General features: G+C 40.1%; 1 protein-coding gene across 4 annotated transcripts in view; it reads right to left on the bottom strand.

The window, feature by feature from the left end:
* Nucleotides 1-23588: 23588 nt before the first annotated feature.
* Nucleotides 23589-27216, bottom strand: part of LINGO1 (leucine rich repeat and Ig domain containing 1) — a 233686-nt gene continuing 230058 nt past the window's right edge. For all 4 annotated transcript variants that reach the window (XM_075208283.1, XM_075208281.1, XM_075208282.1 and 1 more), the window contains one exon: nucleotides 23589-25956. In XM_075208283.1, the coding sequence (XP_075064384.1) occupies nucleotides 24118-25938 (1821 nt within the window). In that variant the 5' untranslated portion in view covers nucleotides 25939-25956 and the 3' untranslated portion in view covers nucleotides 23589-24117. The remainder of the gene's footprint in view (nucleotides 25957-27216) is intronic.

Here is a 27216-nt window from a genome sequence, read left to right as displayed (position 1 = left end):
TCATTGGTTAATTAATCACCTCTCTGTAGTTAAGGCACCTGTTGCCCTATTACCTTTGCCTGTTCTTGGTTCTCATTCCTTGAGACTCTGAGGTGTTTCCTGTTTCTGCTCGTGTTATCCGTTACCTGCCTGCTTCTGGACAAGTCTCCTCTCCACATCGGTAGTAGAACTTACCCGCTGCAGACTACTCTCGCTACCTCCGTTACCTGCCTGCTTCTGGACAAGTCTTCTGTCCACATCGGTAGTAGAACTTACCCGCTGCAGACTACTCTCGCTATCTCCGTTACCTGCCTGCTCCTGGACAAGTCTCCTCTATACATCAGTGGTACAACTTGCCTATTGCAGACCACTCACGTTGCTCCGTTACATGCCTGCACCTGGACAAGTCTTCCCCTCACATCAGTGGTACAACTTGCCTATTGCAGACCACTCACGTTGCTCTGTTACATGCCTGGACAAGTCTTCCCTTCACATCAGTAGTACAACTTGCCTATTGCAGACCACTCACGTTACTCCATTCCACGCCTGCACCTGGACAAGTCTTCTCTACACATCAGTGGTAAAACTTGCCTATTGCAGACCACTCACGTTACTCCGTTCCATGCCTGCGCCTGGACAAGTCTTCCCTTCACATCAGTGGTACAACTTGCCAATTGCAGACCACTCACGCTATTCTGTTACACACCTGCGCTGGACAAGTCTTCTCTACATATCCGTGATGAAACTTACCAGCTGTAGACCATTCATGTTTCCTTGTGATATAGCTACTACTCTGTATGGTACCTATTAGCTGGACTAAAGTCTACAAGTGCCTCTGTATTGTAGCTGCAAGTCGCTGACTTTTCTACTATATTGTTGATTGGTCTTTGCCTAACGTTATCCAGTTATCAAGTACTGGCCTGCTATATGCTACCTGCGTGCTAAGGCACTTGGACTCTTTTCTCATTTTATCCTGTTTACTAAACTGCTGTACCATCACAGTTCCACGGTGCCAAGACTCAGCATTTATACTATTGACATTCCTTTCCTCTATTCTACTGTATGGTTCCACTGATTCTCCACACTACCCAGAGGTCCGCACTTCTGGTAAGTGTAGCTACACCTGGTGAATTCTTGGTAAAACTCCTAGTGCCCGTGACACACGACCATAAAACTGCTGGACATCCAGGTAATCGGAAAACCATATAAAATCTCTCATGCTCTGTTTGGTGGCCCACCATGTCTTCGGATGTTCGAGATTTTGTTTTGTCAGGTGAAATTTGTGCTAAAAACAAGACCCCCAGGAGCTGTCCTTCTGGCCAGCTTATGCCTTTGTCTGTCCCTACAAGACCGTGGAGTCACTTGTCGATGGATTTTATTGTGGAACTCCCTTCCTCAGCAGGCCACAATACTATCTGGGTAGTGGTCGACCGCTTCAGTAAAATGGCCCGTTTCATACCTTTAACCAGACTCCCTAGTGCACAGACCTTGGCCTCACTTTTTGTCCAACTCATCTTTCGGCTTCATGGTTTACCGTTGGATATTGTTTCTGACTGCAGTTCCCAGTTCATTGCTTAGTTCTGGAAGTCCTTCTGTAGTCTCCTGGGAACGAACATCAGTCTCTCCTCGGCATATCATCCACAGTCTAATGGACAGACTGAGAGGGTCAATCAGTCTTTAGAACAATTTTTACAGTTATACACCACTGAGTTTCACAACAACTGGTCAACTCTGTTACCCTGGGCGGAGTTCGCCTACAACAATTCCTGTCACTCCACCACTTGTACCTCTCCATTCTACAGCAAATTTGGGTTTCATCCTAGATCCAACTCACTGGCTGTGCTTAACTCTTCTGGGCTTCCTGGCATTCGCTCTACGGCTACGGTTCTGAAGAACATCTCAAAAAAAGTTCACACTGCCTTAAAACAGGCCTCTTTTTACTCGAAAAAAAATTCAGATCAACACCGTAGAGGCTGCTCTTTGAAAGTGGGTCAGAAGGTTTGGCTCTCCATCTGTAATATCAGGCTTAGACAACCTTGTAAAAAGCTTGGTCCCAGATTCATCGGTCCCTTTGTCATTATCAAACAAGTAAATCCTGTGGACTTTAGATTGAAGCTCCCACGCTCCTTGAAGATCCCAAATACGTTCCACTGCTCCCTATTCAAACCTGTAATTCTCTCTAGCAAATTCAGACATATTCATCCTCGGAGGCCTCATTCAGTTGATGTGTAAGGACACAGAAAATTTACGATACAAAAAATATTGGATTCCAAGAAAGTCCAGGGACAAGTTCACTTTCTTATTCAATGGAAGGGCCGTGACTTGGAGGAACGTTCTTGGGTGCCGCGGAGATGTCTACATGAGGATAGACTTATTAAGGAATTTTTCAAAAAATTCCCTGAAAAACCAGGATGTCTGGGTTTCTTAACCCCTCCTGAAGGGGAGGGTACTGTCAGGAGCCATGATGGCCGGGTAGTCACTTCCGGTTTCTCGGGCCCGACCATTGCCTAGGCAACGGGCAGACGCTAAGTGTGTTAAGCGCTGCGCCCCGGCAAGTGCTACAGCCGGGCGCATGCGCTAAGTATAGCCTGCGGGCTAATTAAACACTATTATTCATTAAACACTACTTTGGAGTTAAGTCCTGGGGGTATCCGAGTACCTATGAGCGCATCTAGCTCTACGGGAAAGGTGGCTGCTATAGGCGAAATCCTCCTCCAGTCTGTTCTGTAGGTTCGTTATCTGACCACTAGCAGCCTAACAGTTACCTGTGTATATATTTTTGTTCATTTTTTGTTCTCTCTGTATCATGTTGTGTCATGGTTCACTATTTTTAGTATGTCATGTACGGCGCTGTGGACCCTTTGTGGCACCTTATAAATTAAAGATAATAATAATAATAATAATAATAATAATAATAATAACTCAAGTGATAGCCTTTCTCCAAGAGCATGAATAGATTGTGAACAGGACATGATGTTACCTCATCCAATCACAACAACTACAGACTTATCTCCAAATATTAAAAATGAATGGATTTCGATTGTTGGGAATCTTTTCCTCCACTATAGGGATCATCCTCTGGTCTAGGTGACATGTGTGGAGTCTTCAGTTGAAACTACTTTCCCAGTGGAGGGATCACAGATAGATTTCTCTAAATCATACTATGACAAGGGCCACTGAGAAGTCTCTCAGGTGGTGGCAATGTCCAAAATTAAAAGCAATTAGAATCAGAGTGAATAATACTCATGAAGAACTCCAGTATCACAGTCTGGGGAGCCCACCTTCTGGCTCAAATAGCAAAAGATGACAAAAAGAGAAAAGACATCACATGAACATTTTAGAAATTAGAGCAATATAGAAGGCAGTTCAACACTTTCATCTGCAGTTAAAATGGGAGCCAAGGAGGCACCAGAAGCTAAAACTATTCTGAAGTCACTCTCAGCATTGAATGTATAAAGAAAACAGAACATTATAGCCGATTACCTCAGTTGAAGACAAGTTCACCCAGGGGCGCAGGCTCTGTATCACAAACGGTTCCAGTTGATAGTAGAAATATTTGTGTTTCTCCAGGTGGGCATGGCAACAATCAAGAATGCAAAGATACCCAGGTTCTTCTCTCAACACAAAGTTCCAGAGACAGATGGCGAAGTCACTCTGACAGTTCCATTGTTGTTTCACTAGGGTATGACTTCCCTCCATTTCCACCCCTCACATTCGATGAAAGATCAACAAAGAAACAGCAGAAGTGATAGATATCCTTCTGTTTTGCTATGTCGTCTGTGGTTTACGGTGTTGAAGTCGTATAATTCGATGAACGAAAGTATATTGGTTTAATATTGTTTAGCCATGCAAATGCGATCCGTACGCCACGTGTTACATGGCGTGGTGCGTTCGCACGGTAAAATACGCACGCACACACTCGCATTACAACATTTAGTTATTTATATAATTTCATATTGGTTCTGTTACACTATAATTCAGGAGCAGATAGTATTTGGTTTATTATTTGTCTATATATATATATATATATATATATATATATATATAGTGATTATATGTACATTGTAGTGTTATTAAAGGTTTAGGTTATAGGAAAGGTGAAATGCCTGATATCATATTAATCCCCTAATCATCAGCAGCTGTCCGGTGCAGTCGGCGAAGAGATCGCACATTGCATACTTTAGTTATTGATATTAGGGAATAATCCTTTGTATGATGCTGGCTATGAAAGGAGCAGATCCACTGGAGAGACGACCCCCACCTTTGGATTCCTTAGATTGAATTAACCTATGATTCCGGAAGTGTGCGTTGCAAAGCGTCGCGAACTGAGCGCAAACACGCCCCCAACCATTTCGGTCGGGGCGGGAAGTACAGCCAATACCAAAAATGTAAAAACTGTAACTAGTAACTTGTATGTTGTTTTAAGTAATGTTAAAAGTAATGTTTCAGGACAAAGAAGAGGGACGGTCCCACCAGCAGGGGCAGCGGCTGAAAGTGGTGAGAATAATGAAAAGGTTAACACAGGGGGAGACATCCATTGTACTGCAGCAGCAATTTCAGCAACTAGTTCAGAACATAGTCATTTGGTAGACTTACATCCTGTCTGCACCACAACAGTTCCCAATGGGAAAGCGGACAGAGATGGTGACGTTTCCTTAAAACATGTAGCAAAGCATGATACATGAACTAGGTCTGAAACATTTGCAATTTTGTCTGATTTCCCTGATCCTAGGAAAGATTTGACCAAATGTCAGCAGTTTATTAGATATTATGGTAATATGTATGAGCCAACTAATAACGATTGGCGAGTATTATTGAAAACCTGTCTTCCTCTCAATACTGATATACAAAAGTTCATTAAGGATTGTATGTTGGAGGAGGATGAATCCTTAACCGAGGATGATAATCAGGACAATATAAGACAAATAATCACACGGTTGGCCATATATTTCCCAGTGATAGTGGACTGGAGTAAAATTTTTACTATCCAGCAAAAATATAGTGAAAATACAACAGACTATTTTTGCAGAGCTCTAATAGAAATGGGCAAATATACTGGGGTACCAGACATAAAAGATAATGTACACTACAGAGAGGTTGCTGTTAAAGTTCTAATGGATGGCCTCAGGGAAAACTTGAAAAGAAGGGTGCAAACTTCATTACCAAACTGTAAAGGAATCACTGTAAGTGCTCTCAGGGAGTCAGCTATAGAACATGATAGAAGTATGAATAAAGAGAAAGAGACACTAAGTGATAGGTTAATGATGGTAAGTATCCCAGCATTAGAGGGTCTGCACACCCGACCACCAGCAAACAACCCACATAATAGGAAACATAGAAAAATCAGGTGTTTTAAGTGTAACGAAGAAGGCCATTTCGCAAGAGATTGTAAAAAGGAAGAGAAACAACATGAGTTGAGGAAGTGTTTTCAATGCAATAAAATAGGACACCTAGCAAAAGATTGTGCAGACATGACAAGGACGTGTTTTTACTGCCTTTAGAAGGGACACAGAAGTAGGAACTGTGTAGAAAAAAAAAAAGGGATACCTGGGTTGGGAACCACATAGACACCCACAAAGGAGGCGTACACAAGTTTCAGAGGTTCCCCAACAATTGATTGCACACCCCATAGCCATTAATACTTTGGGGGAGAACTATTACCAACTCTAGAGTTCAGGTCAGACATTGCAGTCCTACAACCAGGGGGGGTTTAATCTATGGTAAGTATTAGTGTGTACTTTTAGGAAGAAACTGAGTTTAAAAAGTAATCTTTGTTGATTTTGTTTGTTTGTTTTATGTTGTCAAATGCTTGTTTTCCTAATCGCTGGCCGATGGTAAGGAATGAGAATGCTTGGTTTGTTTGTTGTTTAAAGATAACTATCTTGTCTTTTCTTCACAGATAAAGGCAGACAAAAGAAGTATAGTCTAGTGTTTAAAAGGGGTGAGATAGAGAAATAGAAGAATTACTCTTGAAAGACTAATTGACAATAGACAAATGGAACACTCTTTGTTTTAGGCTGCAGTGTCTCATGATAATTTGTTTGGCTGAGAATCATTATCCAACAATGAAGTATATACATACTTTGCTCCAAAATATCGTTTATGTATCTCAGATGAGTCATCAACAGTTAATTTTTACATTTCTCTATTATAAGTTAGGAAAGTCCGTTGAAAAGGTATGTAGTCAATGAGATACCGAGTTCTTAATGAACAAATGACGGACGACACTGGATTGCACGGTTAAGACCCCCTAGTCATTCTTGGGAGGGATCATAGTTAAATGAATACAGCCATTTCCCCATAGAGTCAGAGTCCTATCCAGCTGTCATTTTGTTGTAAAAATCTCCCTTTCTGCTTGTATGTTTGTATTCAAATCTTTATATTCCCATCATTCATTGCTTTCCTATTTCTCATTCTTTACACAAATGCTAGTACCTCTCTCCCTCTCTCTCTCTCTCTCTCTCTCTCTCTCTCTCTCTCTGCTCTGGTAGATATAAAATCAGACACAGTCTCAACAATGGGGCTAAAACATATTTTTATTTTTTTTACATAAGACAAATTCAGAGATACACACACTAGATTGACATGAGTTACAGAAACAGTCAGGGGTTTTGTTTTCATGTGTATAGAAACTGCTGATTTTAAGCAGAAAGGTTCTGTTGTGGAAATACGATTCATGTTTTATAGCATATCTGTTTTTGTTTTTTTTTTTGTTTTATGATTTGTGCCTCCTGTACAAAAATGTGCCTTTATATGGAGGCACAAAGGGTGGATAGGAGATTGCTGGAGGTTAGGCATACAGATATGCATCTCTGTATAGAACTTTGGAGTAGGATTTATACCACAAGATACGACATAATGTGAAACCCTAGAAAATGTAGAATTTTCATGTTTTATATTTTTTTCACTGTTAGACAGGCATGTACTGGATACTGTTATATTTGAAGAAAGTGTTATAGAAATAGACCCCTTTGCCTTTCCCACTTAGTCAAGTAGCTGAATGTGAGGTACTGAGAATGACATGTGAGTTGGCAGAGGGAAAATCGATTGATATACATTGGTCTTCAGCATTTTTCTAGTCTAGGGGGCGATGTTGAGGTGACTGAGAAATCGTTTTATAGCAATACCAGCACATGATTAGGACACTACATAGAGGACTTTATACAGTGACACAGTTACCAACTGAAGTAGCTACTAGTAAAGTCCACACTTACACACACGACCATACATGGCTGTCACACCAGGGCGAACATAGCTGTCAAATAGACAGCAGGGTTTTATGTGACAGCTAACAAATCTATGTTTTGTTTTGTTTTTCGTTGTATTGTTTTAGTTTTAAAATGTGAACACACACACACACATGCACGCATACACATATTGGTTAATATATGAAGATTTGTGTTACCTGAGGAATAAACTGTCTGGAAGGTGAAGGTATAGTAGTGAGGAGTCTGGTGGACTCTGGATAGATGGACAAGGTAGACCAATAGAGCCATCCCATATCCCTCCTGCTGATGGGTTTTCCTCCAGGTAAAACAAATACACGTCATCCAATTACCACCATGCAGGATCCTCAAGTATACACAGGTGTACCAATGAAAAATGTCTGGGTAAAGGTGTATTGAAATGTGTCTAATATATTACTGTGTCATACTCAAAACTTTTGTTATTCAATGTGATAGTCCTAGAGTTATAATAGATGATAGGGGTATTCATGTTATTGATAATAGAGGTATAATGTATGAGTAGTTGTAACAAATCACATACTTTCAATTAGCCATAAACCAGTGTGAACATAAAGTAGTGGTACTCGGTAGAACGAATTGAATAGAATAAGAGTTGGAACTTGATTGAAGTGACTGACAGCTTCGGCCACTAGTCCTTTCCCGCTACCAAAAGATAACTCCTGAGCAGACCCCTAACCTGTGGGTTTTTGAAATGTTCTTGACCCCTCGTGAGATGAGATTGTAACTGGGAGGCTAGGTTAGATCTTGAGAGAAGGTAAATAGTGAGACAGCAACCGAGAACGTCCAAAACACTGTTTCCTGAAAGGTCACACTAACTGTCAGGATGTTGGATCAGGAGAGTAAGTTGTGGAGCAGAAATTTTTTAAGCTTAGGTTATTTGACAGACAGGTACCAGGTGTAGGCTACCAGCATCACGGCTTCAAGGGTAGCAGAGACACACTGGTGCCCATTCCACCCAATGCAGAGGGGCCAACACTCAGAGAAGGGTCCAAGGGCACTCATGAGTCTGTTCTGGAAGGCCTCGAATGCAGTTAGTAGCACCTGAGCCAAAGGCTAAGACTGTTGTCCAGCATGAAGTTGTAGTTTTTCCTGTTTTGTGTTCTCTCATTTCATTCTCTTCTCAGGGCGGTTAATTCTTTTGATTATTAGCAGGTAACAGAGACTGGTTCAGGTAATGATAAGGAGGTATTGGGGAGGAAGAAGTTAGTAGCATAATCAGTCCAGCCAATTACTCTATTCAATTTAGGGGTAAAGGAAAATTTAGAAACCTTGGAGCTTGGAGAAAGTGCGAGGGGCTATTGTCTGAGTAGCATTACGTCCGTAAGTACGGCGACCCCATGGTTAAAAAAGAGATACACCCAGCGATGCCAGTCCAGTAATATTCGGACTTGAGCAGGCATCCTTGAGAATGATTATCATTATTGGGAGGGTAAGGTTTTAGACCAAACAAAGTGCTGGGCGTGCTCACACGTGCCTCAGTGATTATATCAAGTAGGATTAGTTCTCTTTCCACTAAGTATTCTTGAGGTACCTGAACTATAGGCGGGAGGTCACTAAGGGAAAAAGTAGGACACCTAGGTCCCTTAGTCTGAAGTCTCCCAATGCTTTGCAAGCCGATCACTGTTAAATCTGAGTATTGAGAGACTGGGAAGAACGAACAGACAATAGCCCGCCCACAAGTGTTGATAAAAAGAACTGATGACATTATTAGAAGTGTGTATATTAACGCAGGCGAAGGAGATTGCATATGACATTATTGATAGACATAGGATGATGCTATTGATGAACATGAAGTGTTTAAATGTATTCTGAGCTTAAAGACATGCGTTGGACAGAAGAACCTGTTAAACTTGAAGAACTGTAGTAGAGAATTCTGTATAGCTGATACATGTTCTATTGTACCTTGTACCTTTCCAAATAATGTATTAATGTTTTATTGCACCCTTGAAGGGCATGCAAAAGGTTATCTCCAAGCTCCAGAAGTGTACGGTCTATAGTAAAAGAAGAAATCGTTTAGAGCATTGAGACTCTCTCTTACGATAACTTGTTTAGATCTACAAACAGCGTGGTCATACACCAAGGGGGATTTGTATTACATAACAATGAAACGTGGTACTGAGATCCTGCATATAACATCTTTAAGGTGATAGTTTATTATACTATCAAAGGGTGGACTGTTGAAGTCGTATAATTGGATGAACGAAAGTATATTGGTTTAATATTGTTTAGCCATGCAAATGCGATCCGTACGCCACGTGTTACGTGGCGTGGTGCGTTCGCACGGTAAAATACGCACTCACACACTCGCATTACAACATTTAGTTATTTATATAATTTCAGATTGGTTCTGTTACACTGTAATTCAGGAGCAGATAGTATTTGGTTTATTATTAGTTTATATATATATATATATATATATATATATATATATATATATATATATATATATAGTGATTATATGTACATTGTAGTGTTATTAAAGGTTTAGGTTATAGGAAAGGTGTCATGCCTGATATCATATTGATCCCCTAATCATCAGCAGCTGTCCGGTGCAGTCGGCGAAGAGATCGCACATTGCATACTTTAGTTATTGATATTAGGGAATAATCCTTTGTATGATGCTAGCTATGAAAGGAGCAGACCCCCTGGAGAGACGACCCCCACCTTTGGATTCCTTAGATTGAATCAACCTATGATCTGTTTACACTGGACCCACCCAACGTCTGGACCTATAGAAACAATCTACGTCATCTCTATTGTTCAAGTGTAACACTGTACTGTATATAATCATAGCTTCACACACCCTGGCCCTCAGTCAACTCTGACACAGTATTCTAACAGATATACTGTCCACCGGGTCTCGTGGGTGCGCAGCGTGCGCAAGCGATTGCATTGGTATGTACTTATCTTTTGGTATTGGCTGTACTGTACTTTATCATAATATAATAATGTATTGAATTGTTGACTATTTACATCTGCTAAAATAAACCACCATGTGCTTTGGAAACACATACAATTGATTGGGCAATGCTTATTTTAAAACGATACAATTACTTTAATAACGGTACCATGTCAGACGTTCCAGGGTTAACCAAGACAAGCTACTAGATTTAATGGCCCCTACAATGGCATGTAGATTAAGCAATGTAACTTAATTTAAATTCTACAATTAAGCTGGTCGGAGAGAAGTCTCAGAGCCATAATCAAAACACTTTTGAAGGTGGGAGGGGGGTTTAGCAATAGATTATATAATAATGTTCTATTACAGTACTGAACCCAGAGGCTGATTAATCAAAGTAAAAAAAAAAGTTTGCATTAAAAAACTGATGTTTTTGCCAGCAAAATGGCTTGGTTTTGCTCCGCAAAATACTAATGGGGTTATCGCTGGCGATAACCCCTAATGCGGGAACCTATTTATCAAGCACTATTAATAGATCATCATACAAATAACACTACACTATTTGTATGATTATCTATTCGCACACATACACAAAAAAATGCTATTTTTTAACAATAAAGATTTAAAAGGTAATATGAGAAAACTTAACATACACTTACCTGAATAAAAGGGATTGTAATTTCTCTCTTTCTCTCTTCTTGCTGTGCCTTGCTCTTGTCTTCAATAATGGCTGCAAGGGTGGGTGTTTGTCCTGTCCTGCCTAAATGGGAGCCTCCTACTGTATTGGAAGCTCCCATTGTATTGGTGGGCAAGCAGGGCACAGGGTCACATGCCACTCGATGACGCGGCCGCATCCAGTGTCATGTGATGTGGCCACCTGTGCGCTGGGTTGTATTCAGTTTATGTGGACGGCCCCTGCATTCATCCCCGGCCAGGGGGAAGGGGGGGACGGACGGCCCAAAATGGTACCAGACTGAGCGGCCTGGGGGGGGGGGGCAGATGCCCCCCTGCCCCCCAGCACAGCCTGCCCCTGTCTCTATTAGGTCTTTTGTATGACTCTTTCAGAACCACTACAAGAGATTCCTCTGAGATGGATGACACTGAAGATGGTGTTTATAGTGGTGATTTCTTCTGCTTGCACAGTTGAAGAATTATAAATACTATGGTACAAAGAACACTTTCTGAAAATTTATGCAGATAAGTTGATTCTTAGAGGTATATTTACCGCGTATTTGAAAAGTGGAGATATTGCCTATATCAAACTAGCAAAGGAATCGATAAAAGGCATGGTAGTAAACAGTCGCTGTCCAAGTTTTTGCATCAATGGAGTTGTTCAATGACACAAGATATTTGATAGTTCTGGATATTATTATTAGTCTTGTTTTATAGGGCGCCACAAGGTCTCTACAGCGGCGTGCAGAATACGGACAGTGGACCATACAGGGTAGAACAAACAATAGTAAACAAAAATTACCAGGACTTCAAAGCTCCCAACATAGCTAAACAGTGGAGATGGAGCAGAAGAATAGGTAGGGAGACAGGAGGGAAGAGGGCCCTGCTCATGAAAGCGTACATCCTAAAGGGAGGACAAACAGACAAGAGGGACAATGGGGAGTAGGGGAATCATTTGCAAGAGAGGGGAGAGTAAGTCAAACATGGAGAGCAGGTTAGGTGGTAGGTTGGTAGGCTTTAAGGAAGAGATGAGTTTTAAAAACCGGTTTAAATATATGAATATAATGTGGTAAAGAAGCTAATTAATGTTTCCAAAATATTAATTACATGGAGTTTGTAATCATTCTGTTCGCAACTGCATGAGAACTTTTCCGGTACTATCTATGTATCGTTTGGCACATTGATATTAGCTATATTTAGTGTTCGCACTTTTCATACCAGAGATGTTATCAAAGAACCAGTTTATATAGGTCTAGAGTTAGAAGTCTGAGGAGGGACACCTGACCAACTCAAAGAACAATGACCAGTAGAATCAACCAATGGGGTGTCGAGTTCTTGGGAGGTCATAACCCATCGACCTATGAATGTGGAGCTTAATACTATAACTGTGCATCTTTGTGATGTCACTGCTTTTTACAACTGTACAGTGTATAATTTGTTCACTTCTGGCTTTTGGAGACCAGAGCCTTCTGATAGAAGCTTGTGTTGGTGCCAACTGCGAAAGCGTATGCATGCAATACTTTGCCCTGTAATCTATTGTGCTAATAAAACCTTTGTGCTTTGGAACCACAGCGGTCGCATTGGAGAAACTTTATTGAATATGATACATACGGACTTAACATCCATAATATTTTCTGATGGCGTCTGCTAAAGGCTCAACTGCTAACCCACATAGTGTAATATTGAAAAACTATAGTATGTGAGCCCATTATCGTAAACTTTAGCATTAGTATTAGCGCACTGTCCCATAGTAAAATCTATAGCTAACCAGTATAGATAATCATATGCTCTTTCAGCAACTGACTATAGTAGGAGGTTAGAGGTCTTGCACAATTCCCATAAATTATTAAGATTTAGAATTCTCTACCTTTGGTGAGTTTACTGTGGCAGTATATGGTTTAGACCAGGGTTGTCCCTGCACGCCTGTAAATGTGGCCCAGAAGGAGTTTTGGTTGTGGCAAGGGGGCAGCGCTGTTAATGGAAAAAAAAATGCTGCAAGAAAAAAAAAAAAACTTCCTTTGCGGTCACGTCAGCTGCTACTCCGGCTCCCTCCCTTGTCTCCTCCTCCGTGCGGTGCTCGCAGTGAATGTCGGGCGTAATGTCATCACGCCCAACATCCATTGCGGAGCGCAGCACAGAGGAGACACCCGCGCGAGAAGAACATTCAGCAGCACAGAATTGGAGAAAAGAAGAGAAGAAGCCGATTAAAAGGTAAGTTAAGGTTTTTTTTTTTATTATTTCAAGGGACGCTGACAAGTGAATAAAAGTCACCTGGTCCTGGAGCATCATGGACCTTATCTCCCTGCTACATACTTCTACTTGTATTACTAATGGGGCATTATATATTATTCTCTTTGGCCCATTATAAGTTGTTATCCCTTAACTAACATAGTGGTGTAATTATCAAAACAGGTGACAATTTGGGGTCACAGTGGTGTATATGTCAGGTACCGCAGACCTGGTCAGGGCACCCCTGATATATAATGCCTGGCTTAAATGCACTTTATTGATATTGCATCGAAACAATACAAAAAGTGATTATAGTATAATAACTAGAGAGGATTTTTTGAACAGGGCGATTGAAAGGTAAGTATGGGGGGATTTAAAAAAAAAGTGAGATATATATATATCTCCCTTTTTTCTCATATATATATATATGTTAACTATGTTTTCTATGGTTTTTTGGATGATCAGCTATCGTTATTGTTAGTGTATCCTATGTGCGGCCCAAACCAACTCGTCGTCTTCCAATGTGGCCCAGGGAAGCTAAAAGGTTGGACACCCCTGGTTTAGACTATTATGTATCTATTTAGCAAATAATTTAAGGTGTGTATTCCTTGCACGATTTGTGGATGGCTATAATTTTTGGGTTCCATCATGTCAGATAGAAGAAATGAAGTGTTGACGTCTCATAACAGAGGAGAAATACTCTCTGCAAATGTGTTTTACTTGGGGGAAATTGTTAATAGCCAGACTTTGTTCCTTGACACCACTGGTATTGTCAGGAAATCCATGTCTGATTGCAAATAACACTTAGTATTTCTAATGACTTGAAGGGCGAAACGGGGGACGGAAGGGGCAGAGGAACATTGAAAATTTACAGTAAGGGCACGCTAAGGGTGTGACAATGTGTCTGCGGCCGATTCAAGCCCTGGGCAACTTGTACGTACGTGTTTTTTAGCTGTATAATTTGCACTAGCTACAGGGCAGGTGTAAGTGTCGACTGATAGTGATGACTACACACATACACATGCCACTAGCTAGCATGTGGTAAACTTTTGGAGGGAAAAACCTTTTTACACCTTTTTGTATCTGTAATTTGAGTTAAGAGAAGGCCGACTTTAGACAAGTATGCCTTTTTAAGACTGGAGTCTATTTGAATTACTATTCCTCTAACTGCCACTTTAAATGCTCCCCAATAAATAGGCAGATTATTATTCCTGTTCTGAGATCAGATACTTAAAATACTTTTTTTACCTGGATCAATAATCCATAACGTATTCTTGTTAAAGGATAAATCCACTCAAAGTTCAATAAATTAAGCAATACTATTTAATATTGCTTCTCTGAAGTATGGAGTTCCATAACATTGGGTAGGTCCTCAAAATCAATAACATTCCAGCAACACTCTCCTCCTTATATGTACGTGCACCTGCACATGCGATAGTTCTAGCGATTTTACCGATAGGAGAAAAAAAGAAAAAAAAAGTTCCCGGATCAGCATGCAGATTCATGTGTACACATTATACCTGTTGTACACAATTACCTTCAGATCTCTGCTCTTCATCTGCCGTAACCATTGGCTGCAACTCAGAGGATTCAGGAAATTTTTTATAAACATGGATTTCATTATGTGAAAAAAAAATGTTGTTGTCACTAACGGGTTAAACACAGAGATTGCAAATCACCAGCAGCCATCACCTGCTTTGGATGGATCCAGATGGAACTTTGATCACTGATTAACGGAGAGAAAGCTGGCATTTACCCTCACTGCTACCTCCTTAAATCTAGCAATCACAGAGAAGAGAGATGGTCGCACATGTCAGTTTAATAACAGGGCATTAAGTTCCTGTACAGCAAGTTAAACTGAGCACCGCAAATTATAGTGATTAATCCAATACATACGTTTTTGGTGTTTTCGTAATAGAAATATTGTCTGTGCTTAGATCTGGAGCTTTGACAGCATGTTTGGGGTAAAATAATATATGAAGTTGAAGTTGTGACATTCCTCAAGTGTTTCAGTAGTGTGGATGTCAGCTCTGCATTGCAACTAAACAAGGTATTTACAGCTTTCCCATGTAACCCTAGCTTGGCTAAGCTGCTGTGGAACGCAAGATGCAGCACGGCAGGGCTTAAAGGCTTCAGCAGTGGCGGCTCAACATCCGAGATCTCAGGGAAATAAGTGACCGTAGAAAAGTCCACAGAAACGGACACAGACACCTCATCAGACAGAAAACCCGGAACTCACTCTTGCTGCAGAAACCCTAGCAGCGCCTCCAGACCCCCAGACACCAGCTCATCCAGTGCCAGGCGAAGTCAAACACCCATGTATCCTGCATCCTGTTCGGTGTCAAACGTGAGCCCGAGTCCAATGCTGCTTTCTACTTATTGCTAAATTGTCGTTCCAATTCTGCAGTGTGCATACACACTGCAGAATTGGAACAACATCATTCAATCATTATATGAGATTTTTAGTTCAGTTTAAAAATATTGTTCAACGATAATATATGCTTTGGAACAATAATCGTTCCTTGTTGCAGGGTACACACTGCTGTGATATTGAGCCAACTGGTAGTTTATCGTCTGTTTGTCCCGATAATTGGCCGAAAACACGGCAGTGTGTACTAAGCCTTCGTATTGGACTATAGTGAGCACCATGCCTACAAATAAATTCATTCACAAAAGGCTTTTAGTAATGTCCCTATTGTGGTCCTTTAGCAGTAAGATTGATATCACTTAACAGATACTGTTTCAGTTTGCAGACTTTCAGATAAATGATGGACCATTGTCTATACCCTTTATAAAATTAACAATTTAAAAAATATTGTTTCCTTCTTCAAAGAGTGTTGGAAACTTGAATCTGAAGGTAGGGTTTCTATTGTGTATTGCAGCAAAAAAATATTCTATATATTTTTCCACTCAAAAACAACACCACTACAAACCTCAAACATGAAAGGGTGAGCAAAGGGAACCTTTAAATACATGATTTAGTAATTTATTTCCACCATCCTCTTACCTTTAATCGGGACTTTTTAAAGCCCAATTATAACAATCGTTTTGAGTATTGGAAAGTTCACAGTTAACCCATTTGAACACGGCATTGAGAATATGGCCCAAAAACATGTGAAACACTTTACTTTGATACTGACCATTAGTACCTTATTAAGTATTCTGCTGTAAGTTATCACACATCACATTAGGTAGCATACACTTCAGCCATCTCTACTGTTCAAGCGTAGCTGTCACTAAGCTGTTCTATAAGATGGGAGCCAGTCATTTGTGAGGTCACTAACAAGGATCAGAGCTGTCTGCTAGGAGATTAGATAAGAACTCAATTACATTATGAGATGTTAGCTGCTTATGCTAAACACCTCTAAGACAGAGAGTTGAACCTTTACAGTTAACACTATTGCTGATGTGGTTATGTAGAATGCCAGAAAGGGGAATATGTAGTGCCATGGACCAGGAACAAAATATTATACTTATTCTTAGCACAACATTGTAACTGGTATAATGGAAAAACTTATCTTTAAAAAATTCTACCATTAATATAGTTTACATAAACTCTCAGAATTGAAAACATTTACAAGAGGAAGGCTTGCTCATGAAATATGAATCATTTCTTAATTACGGCTCATTAGCATTCCACTTGGTTAATTAGCAGTACTTATTTTATATTGATTAGTTCAAGTGGCCAGTCCTCCACCCCCCACACACTGTGCTGAGAAGATATTCAATAGCAAATCTTCGTTAGTCACACCCACAATTAGCAGACTGACCTGTTTACTGCCTGAAAGTAATGAAGTGAGACGCTTATCTGTCAGAAAGCAAACAGTTTATCATCTCGCTAGGGAATTCTCCTGAATACACATACACCTTATTTTAATTCATTCAATAACTTGCAATTATATGGAGCAATCTCTTCCTGTGGTTTATTGCTGTTCAGACTATACAATGTAAATTCATCTAACAATTCTATATATACATATAATTAACCTTTCCCAGCCTTTTCTTGCAACTAATTCACATATACTATGCACAGATCTTAGAATTGCTACACATCTCTTTTGTGTTGCAGCATTTTTCAATAGTGGGAGAACTCATTCACAATTTCCACATCGCCACACCCAGTGACAAGAGTTCTTTCACATTTCACACTTCTTGTTCTTTTTTATTTTGTCTTCAAATTTTACCAAGTTATGGGAATTTTTCAAGTAGCTGTAATTGTTCTTTCATGAAACCCTGATACGGGTAAAATCTTTCCCATCTTACTTATTACTGAGTTCTTTTCTTTCAAAGCTGTCCCATCATACCCAGCTGTGAAAAGTGTTATTTCCCATCATACCCAGCTGTGACAAGTGTTATTTCCCATCATACCCAGCTGTGACAAGTGTCCTTTCCCCTCTTACCCAGCTATGACAGTGTTCTTTTCCATCTTACCCATCCATGACAGTGTTCTTTACCCTCTTAGCTAGCCATGAAAATGTTCTTTACCATCTTACCCAGCTATGATAGTGATTTTTCCCATCTTACCCAGCTATGACAGTGTTGTTTCCCATCTTACCCAGTTATGGCAGTGTTCTTTCCCCTCTTATCCAGCTATGACAAGTGTTCTTTCCCATCTTACCTAGCCATGACAGTGTTCTTTCGACTCTTCCCCGACTATGACAGTGTTCTTTCCCATCTTACCCAGCTATGATAGTGATCTTTCCCATCTTAACCAGCCATGACAGTGCTCTTTCCCCTCTTACCCAACCATGACAGTGTTCTTTCCCCTCTTACTCAGCTATGACAGTGTCCTTTCCTGTTCTTTCCCATCTTACCCAGCTATGGCAGTGTCCTTTCCCCTCTTACCCAGCTATGAGTGTTCATTCTCATCTTACTTGGTTATGGCAGTGTTCTCTCCCCCCCCCCCCCCCCTTAACCAACTATGATAGTGTTATTTCCCATCTTAACCAGCTATAAGTGTTCTTTCCCATCTTATCCAGCTACTCTTAAAGCTACTCTCAAAGGCTTCAAGTGTGCCCTTAAGACTCATTTCTTTATTCAGGTCTATCAGTCCTCCTCCTAACTCTCTCTCCCAGTTAGTACCACCCTATTTGTATCTCCCCTTTCTTTTAGGATGTAAGTTTTCAGGAGCAGGGCTCTCTTTCCTTGTGTGCTCCTTTTACTATTCCATCACCCTCTGTACCTCTTGGCCTGCTTTCCTAGCCCTATTTTCTTAAGCTTCGGCCTACTTCTTGCTGATTTCTACCATTACTTTCACTTTTTTCATTGTCCCAGTAATTATTTGATTTGCATTACCATGTTACCTGTGTCTGTGTATATATTTTTGTTCTTTCTGTATCATGTTGTGTCATGGCTCACTGTTTTTGGTATGTTATGTACGGCACTGCGGACCCTTTGTGGTGCCTTATAAATCAAAGATAATAATAATAATATGACAGTGTGCTTTCCCCTCTTACCCAACTATGACAAGTGTGCTTTCCCATCTTACCCAGCTATAATAGTGTTCTTTCCTATCTTACCCAGCCATGACAATGTTCTTTTCCATCTTACCCAGCTATGACAATGTTCTTTTCCATCTTACCCAGCTATGACAATGTTCTTACCCATTTTAACCAGCTATGACAGTGTTATTTCCCCTCTTAGCCAGCTATAACAGTGTTCTTTCCCATCTTACCCAATTATGGCAGTGTTCTTTCTATTTTAACCTCATATGACAGTGTTCTTTCCAGTCTTATCCAGATATGACAGTGATTTTCCCATGTTACCAAGCTATGGCAGTGATCTTTCCCATGTTACCCAGCTATGATAGCGTTCTTTTTCTTCTTACCCAGTTATGATAGTGCTATTTCAATATTACCCAGCTATAATAGTTTTCTTTCCCATCTTACCCAGCCATGAAAATGTTCTTTTATGTTTTATTCAGTTACAAGAGATGTTTTCATACCCAGCTATGATAGTTTTTTCTATATCTGTCACAAACTGTATCAGATGTGACTTTGTCAGTTGCTCAGAATCCGAGTTACATATGTAATAAAGAAGGCACGATACAAGTTGTATCATTCATAAATATTTGAAATATCAGCAGCGAAGATTGGACAAGGCAAGCACAGATGAAATTGAATGCTATGCAATGAGTGTTATGTGCATAGTGCAGGGTTTCCCAAACCCAGTCCTCAGGGCTCCCCAACAGTGCAGGTTTTCCATATCTCCTTGCTGGAGCACAGGTGTATTCATTACTGACTGACACATTATAACAGATCCACAGGTGGTCCTAATTATGTCACATGTGATCCGGAAAACCTGCACTGTTGGGGAGCCCTGAGGACTGGGTTTGGGAAACCCTGGCATAGTGTAATGTGGAACTATCATTGATAAAAGGTGGTGTCATGAAAGTGTTGGGCGCTGCAAGATCCGGTCAGTGCAAGGCTGCCTTGCTAGACTATTGAGTCTATCTGATTAGTGTCCAGCATTCTTGTTACTGCATCACTGTACATCTGATTCGGCTTTCGTTTGACCACTGCTTGTTTGCTGCCCGCCATACAACCCCAGATGTTTGGTCTGACCACCTCTTGTCTACCATTGCTATACTGATCCGGTTTCCAATTCTGACCATGACTACCCTTGCATTGTTGGTGCTTGACTTATGGGTGATATTATCTAACAGACTGTTATCACTGGCTCCTGATCCTGTTTACTGCTGAAGCAGTTTCCGTTTACTTTGTGTTGGCTGTACATCGTCTCCACAACTGGGACTCCTTCACTGTACTTGACTGAAGATTCAGCATTTGTAAACCAATGTGTCCAGAATTATCAATACTGCTCTGGATTTTGCGAGTCTGATGCTATACCTATTATTGTTCACTCTGTCTAATGCTGAAACAAGTTTCAATTGCATTCCGCTGGCTATTCACTTCTACTGAAGCTTGCACCTGCACTGTACTTCTAATCGAGATTTGCCATTCAGTAATCCTGTACCAGGATAATAATTGCTGCTTCAGTTTTATTGAATTACCATGTATATACTAGTCCTCAGGAAATTTGATGTATACATAGATACAGTATAAGTACATTACTACTGCTATGAGGGGTTATCAGCCACTGGGGTCTAATCTTGGATGTATATATTGAACTAGTGCTGACAGAATAGTTTGGCCTAACATGGATTCCACTAGGACCTCTGTGCTCTCTAAAGAACGCAGTTTGGTGTAAATGATTCAAAAATTGCAAGCACAAAATTCTTTAATGCCAAATCGTCTAGAGAAATTACAACTAACCTTTCCTGGTGTACCAACTGTTCCTAATGTCTCACAGACAGTGGTTGAACTTCATTCATTACCGGACATTCTTGGCCCAGTGCCAGTTAGTTTTTCAGATGTGCCCAAAAACTTATGGTACTGAGCCATTGAAGGGGGGCATGATTTTAAAATTGCTAAACAGGTGAAGCATTGGCCTGGGCTTCACCACTGTTAGAAAGACAGGATCAACTATTGCCTTCTCTTACAGCCTTTATTCGAGCATTTGGAGACGTGTTTGATGATCCTCATCATATAAGAACTGTAAATCTTTTACGTTTAATTTGCACCAGGGTACACAATCTTTTTTGGAATATGTTTTGGAGTTCTGCCAATGGATGGACTATACAGATTACAACATGACAACTAAGAAACAGCAGTTTTGATTTGGACTGATTAATAGTATTAAAGATGAATTGGCACAGATTGATCCATCTATGGACCTGGATAGTCTACTGGACCAATGTATTACAACTGACACTAAATTGATGAAACTGCCCAAGACAAATGTAGGGGTAATAGATATGTCTGTTAGCTCATCTGCACAGTTTAAACCTTCTGACTATTAGGACCTCTGATCCTGACAGTGAACCTATGCAAGTGGGCAGTGTGCATGGCCCGTTTTCAGTACAAGCATTATTTATATTATTATTGTGCTAGTCTTGTGCTATTTCTGGCTGAATGTCCATTTTGAAAGAATAACAATAAGTTACCTGGAAATGAATGGACCCAGATACCTTGCAGGGAGAGAGCCTGTGTCATGCTGAAATTCTCCCTCTTTGGATAAATCAAACGTGCCCTGTATCCTGAAATGTTGCTACTCCTCTGTCTTTAGAAATTGGAAAGTTATCTATTTCCAATTATGCATTGGTGGATTCAGGTTTTATTGGAAGCTTTATGAACATTATATAACATCTGCTAAAAGATATAGAATACCTTTGACAAAAATACCACTGTTATTCCATTGGAAACAATTGATGGGTCTTCCATTGCACCTGTCCCAGTCATGAGACCATTGTTTGTGTATACGGTTAAGGGCCATGTGAAAACATTAACCCTGGATTGTTGTACAGTCTCCAAAATTTGCCATTGTGCTGGGTAGGCCTATGTTGTCTATGCATAATCCTTTTAGAGATTGGAGGACAAAAATACTATTTGTTGCATCCTCATTTTGTCAATAGCTTTGATTAAAGCTAAAAGAAAATTGTGTGGAGTTGGCTGTGCTTGTTTCAGTGCAATCTAAAGTATCTTCACTGTATCAAGAGTTTCAGGATGTTTTCGATAAAAAGCAAACTGAAGTTTTGTCTCCTCATCACCTCCATGATTGCCCTATTGATTTATTTCCAGGAGCTGCTATTTTGTTTGGGGCGAATCTATTAATTATCTGAGCTTGGATTTTCAAATAGTACATGGATGAGAATTTGCAGAAGGGGTTTATTTATATATCAACCTACCCGACTGTGGCCCCTATTTTCTGCATAGAAAAAAAAAAGTGGGCGGATTGCGACCGTTCTTGGACTATCAATGACATTACCATTCATAATTATTATCCAATGCCACTCATTTCTGAGTAGCTTCAAAGATTAAGAACTGCAATTTTTTTTTTACCAAGCTTGATCTTTGAGAGGTATAATATACCTTTATATTATTTATTATTATTTATATTCCCTATCTGATGTAGCAGCCATATGATGCTAGATCAGCTGAACTATTAATAAATGATGCATATTACTAATCTTTTATGTGTTATCACCTTATTCACAAACATTTCAAGTCATTTTAAAAGACTTATGGCCAAAAACCACAAAAGTGGGAGGTATGCTCAGGGAGTAGCAAGTGTGGCTTAAATTAGGACTCCTCTGCCATCATCTTTCAATGGGTCAATGTTACAATTAAATCCAGTTTACAATGGAATCATGGTAACTGCATCAAATCTATAATAAATATACATATTTTGTATCCCTATAATCGTTAAAAAGTATATAAACACACATAAATTATATGTATTATTTGCTTTGGTAGAGTTAAGATATTTCCAGATAATCTGATATCTGATGCATTTTAATTACTTTCAAAATTGGTCTGGTCATTAAAGTACAAATCACCTCTGGGCATCAAGGAGATGAAGACAAATGTAACTCCATTTTTGTGGGGATGATGCAAAACCTTTATTTTAAAAAAGTTGGATGTAGACCATATTTTATATAGAGGTGTCTTTGTCATTACCCTACTCCTATTATAACACTGATGCTGTTATATACAGCTCTGCCCTCAGTAACATAATCCTAGTCAACAAGTTACTTACTACCTTACCCAAGATCAACTCAATCATTTCCTGCTGTTGTGAACATTCAAATAATCTAATTGGTTACAGGTCATTCTGTCTCTGCCCACTTTGAACCAAGGATGCCCCTGACAAGTATCTATGTGTATTAGATGGCATTTATAATTTAATCATACCTCTTGATATAAATGGCCAAACTTGATTATTTGATGCTCAGGTCAAGTGGCCAGAACACAATACAGGACTGATAGTGCAGTTAACAGTTGCCTATAGTGGTCATATGCTGACCGGATTCTGGCCAAATCTTATAATCATCAAGTCAATCATCCAATCAATGTTGTTTTGAGTCATTCTCAGGCATGCCAATTGTTTTCAGGCCACACACATACCAGTATTAATCCAATTTGCTGAAATTAGTGCATGCGTGGGCAGCTGATCAGTCACACGTTTGTGTTCACATTCCCTAAATATGAAAAAAAATCTTTTATAGATGACGCAACAGTAATGTTTTAATTTAGGTTGTTGTCACACCGGCTTCCTAGAAGAGGTATATTTCTTCGGCTGTCAAACTCTAAGAAAATTGTAAACGTTTTCATGAGAGATTTTTTATGTGCTAGGCAAAACGCTGCTTAGATAGTTAAATAGCTTTTTATAGCTTGTGCAGGACAAGCTAGAGAGTTTTATATAAATTTCAATGAACCTGAATTTCAACAGTTTTGTGTTTTTTTTTTTTAGCTACCAGAGGCTTCGGAAAAAGCTAGTGTGCCTGCAAAGAGTAGATCACATAGACTTTAGTCATATGAAATAACAGCATATATCTGACACATAACTGACACATAAAATGTTGCTTCCAAAATGCAGGTGTGGCACTAGACTTACGCAGTGCTTTCCTAAATGTCTTCAGTCATCAGCACTGGAATGATGAATCTCCCATGCCAGGCAATGAGTATGAAACAAAGTAAAGATGTTTTTGCAATAAGATCACCTTTTTTTGGAGTTTTACAGTTTTTCTTTCTTTATTTTTTTCAATAATATTCTTATTTATTTTTTTTCATAAAAATCACAAGTAATGAAATCAGGAGAAGATACAGAGGTCACATTTCAGTTTTAAAGTTTCTTGGCCTCCCGTTCTCTGAACACTTCCTGCTCCACATTGCGGATGCGCATATTCTTTTTTAACAACTGCCATATTGACTGAATCCAACCTAGCCTTATGACCCTAAAATCATCAATTGTACTATTGGTATGATCCAGGTGGGCATTTTGAGATCTGGGGAAGTTTTGAGGGTCAAACTCACAAGGTTAAAAGTGCAAAGGTCACTCCCCAAACGTACAAAGTCCATGGGTCAAAAAGGACACGATAAGCAATTCCTGTTACCATTGCCCCCTCCAGAAAGTCATATCGCTTGTCTATTAAAGGCTACACAGGGAAGGTGGGACAAGAATGGGCTCCGTGCATTTCACTACCTGCCCCTACTATCCTTATCCCTCATCTTCCCCAGTGCTCAACAAGCATCAGATCATCTTCATATTAAACTTGCGAGGCGCATCTGCAGATGAGAGTCCAGCATCAGACTTTCGTGGCACATACTCTATTTCGATGTTGTGTTTCGTATTTCCCTTTCCCCTGCTCCAAAGGAAAAGTAGGACCAAGCAGAACAGGACCACCCCCAAGAAGGAGATGAAGCCCATGGTGGTGGCAATGATTAAAGTCTTAATATCAAATGGGAATGGAACACTTGCCCGAGTGCTGTTGACATCGCTTTCATTCGGCTGGTTTGAGATGAAGGCAAAGGTCTTGTTGGGTTGGTGAGGCCAGTCTGGCGAATAACTACGTACATGGAGATGGGCCAATGAAGTGTCATTGCCACCAGCGTTACTTGCCACACAGTGGTAAGTCCCATTGTCTTGAATCTGGGCATAACGTACCTCCAAAGTTCCATCTGGAAATACAGTCAGGCGGCCATTATTTTTGCTGGTGATGAAAGTCTTTCGTGGAGACTGCCAAAGTATGGTTGGTGGTGGATCGCCATCAGCCCGGCAGAAAAAGTGTACAGTATGACCTTCATCTACATGTACCACCTGTGGACTTCGATCCTGGATGCGTGCACGTCGGCATGTGAAGTAATTGGGTTGTAGGATATCAGGGAAGTCTTTAAACTCCTTTCCCTGCACATATTCTGGGCTGGAGCAGGATGGCTGCTGTCGATTAAAGTTGAGACGCCGGCGACGCCGGAAGATCCATAGAAGGCGGCAATCACAAGCCAATGGGTTGTGGTCCAAAATTAGTGTCACCAGATTGCCTACAGAATGAAAGGCAGATTCTTCTAGTGTACTCAGGAGATTGGAGGAGACATTTAATACTCCTAAATGGTTGAGGCCACGAAAGGCATAGGGTTCCACCAAAGCCAGCTGACCTCCTACCAGGTGGAACTCCTGAAGTCTGAGCAGCTCATGTAACATAGATCCCTCCACAGATGTGATAGGGTTGTAGGAAAGGTTAAGAAATCGAAGGTAAACAAGGTGTCTGATTGCCACATATGGTATACTGCTCAGATTGCTGTGGGTAATAGAAAGAGAAGTTAAATTCAATCCATAGAGGCTATTGGATGACATTGTGTCCAAATTTGGCCAATGTGCCACCTCTAAATTTTTCAGCCGAAATAGCCTTTTGAAGGAATAATCACGTATGACATTGATGTTAAGGTACCGTAGCCGTAGGGAGATAAGACCATGGAGGTGGGACAAAGCCTCTGTGGGCACCAAGGTAAGGTTGCACTTTTCCAGTGTCAGCTCTTCCAGACTGTTGAGTCCACGGAAGGCACGATGAGAAATGTAGACTAAGTCATTATCTCCAACTTCCAGAGATTTGAGGTTATAGAGGTCCTGAAACATGTCATCCAGGAGAATAACAATTTTGTTCTCACTGATGTCAAGTTGTGTGAGGTTACTGAGTCCTGTGAACACACCTAGAGGAATGAGCTTGAGACGGTTACTTCGTAGCCCCAAAGAGCGTAGGTTAAAGAGACCATTGAAGGCGCCTGGTTCAATTAAGGACACAATGTTCTCATTAAGTTCCAGCTCTTCCAGGTAAGGAAAGGCAGAGAATTCGTCTTGGTTAAGCGCCTTAATGCGATTTTTGCTGAGGTCCAGTAGACGTGTATCGGTGGGGATGCCTTCAGGCACGTTGAGATGGCGCTTGCGGTGGCACAAAACAGAGCGATCCTGAGCAGAGCAATCACAGCGTTGGGGACAACCCGAGGCTGAGCCAGACAGGAAGGAGCCCACTACAAGCAGAAGGATGGGACACAGGCAGGATGGCAGCGGGAGAATCATACTGGATCGTGGACTCACCTAAAGAAAATTAAACATGTCAGTACTTATACATAGAGACACAACTAAATATATTGATGTATATGCTACATAAAATGGAACAGTCTCTAAAAATGGAACATTCTCAACATGCTTAAAATGGGTTGTGTAAAATGAAGTTTAAATGAATCAAAATTGCCACCCATTTATCCAGAGCTCAATCCTGCTCACAATACATTTTAAAAAATACATTTATTTTTGGGTGTTGCTTCAGCTCTGGGAATGTAAGTGTTAATTAACCAGTGTGCTAGAATATTCTATTTTGTCTCAAATGGACCACTTTTTGTCGGTTGGCCTGCTTTATTTTGACTATATATTATATATACTTGTTAGTATTGTAGATAAACGTCATCTCATAGCTGCTAACTTCCAGAATATCATGAAAGATGCAGTACAGTTCAAGTAACACTGTTTTCCCATCTCTGATAGATACCCGAAGCTCTGCAATTATGTTTTACTTACCTCCCAGCCAAAACACAAAACATGAAAAACAAAGTTATTACAATTCTTTAGCTTATTATATTAAATGACATCAGTTTTAAATCATGACAAATCAACATGTGGCATAGCTAGAGCTGCATTGACAAAATGTGGTTATTGAGAATTTACCAGACAATAATGAATGTACAAAATATATATATTAGTATTTAATATATAATAAGAATGGTCTTGTAACTGAAACATAATGTGAAATGTTAGGAGGGACACAAACTAAGTTGTTGATACATTAATCTGCTTCCAGAAACATTGCTGCTTGGCAGGTGTATCATGTGTGGGTAGTGTAGGCAGACCTAGTGCACTATAAACCCATATTTCATGCCGCCTCAGCTCAGCAACATTAATGATCTCTATTGTTATAGTTGGATTATATTTTATGGGAAAATGCAATTTTTTCGATTCATATTCACAAAATAGGACATGTGGCAGGAGCAATTTAACAGGTAGCATGTGATCGGAATGCAGCGTTCCAAAGCTCTCTACAGCATTATTCTTATCCTTTATTAGTGGCAACTGTGGGTGATTTTCTGATATATAAAGCATCAAGTATCGTCATAAATTAGTTATAAAATCGTCCATTCAATGGAGTTGTGAACCCTGAATAATGACCACAATATCCAACATACAGTGACTTATATAGGTTCTTATATAGCTTCTTTTTCATCATAGGTATAAGCTATATACATCCCTTTCTATAAAAAAAGTTCCCAGTAAGGACAGTAGGTGCCATAACTATAGTACTAA

This window comes from Mixophyes fleayi, chromosome 4 (assembly GCF_038048845.1).
Source record: "Mixophyes fleayi isolate aMixFle1 chromosome 4, aMixFle1.hap1, whole genome shotgun sequence".
NCBI lineage: Eukaryota > Metazoa > Chordata > Amphibia > Anura > Limnodynastidae > Mixophyes > Mixophyes fleayi.
This window is presented reverse-complemented; position numbering and strand designations above follow the sequence as displayed.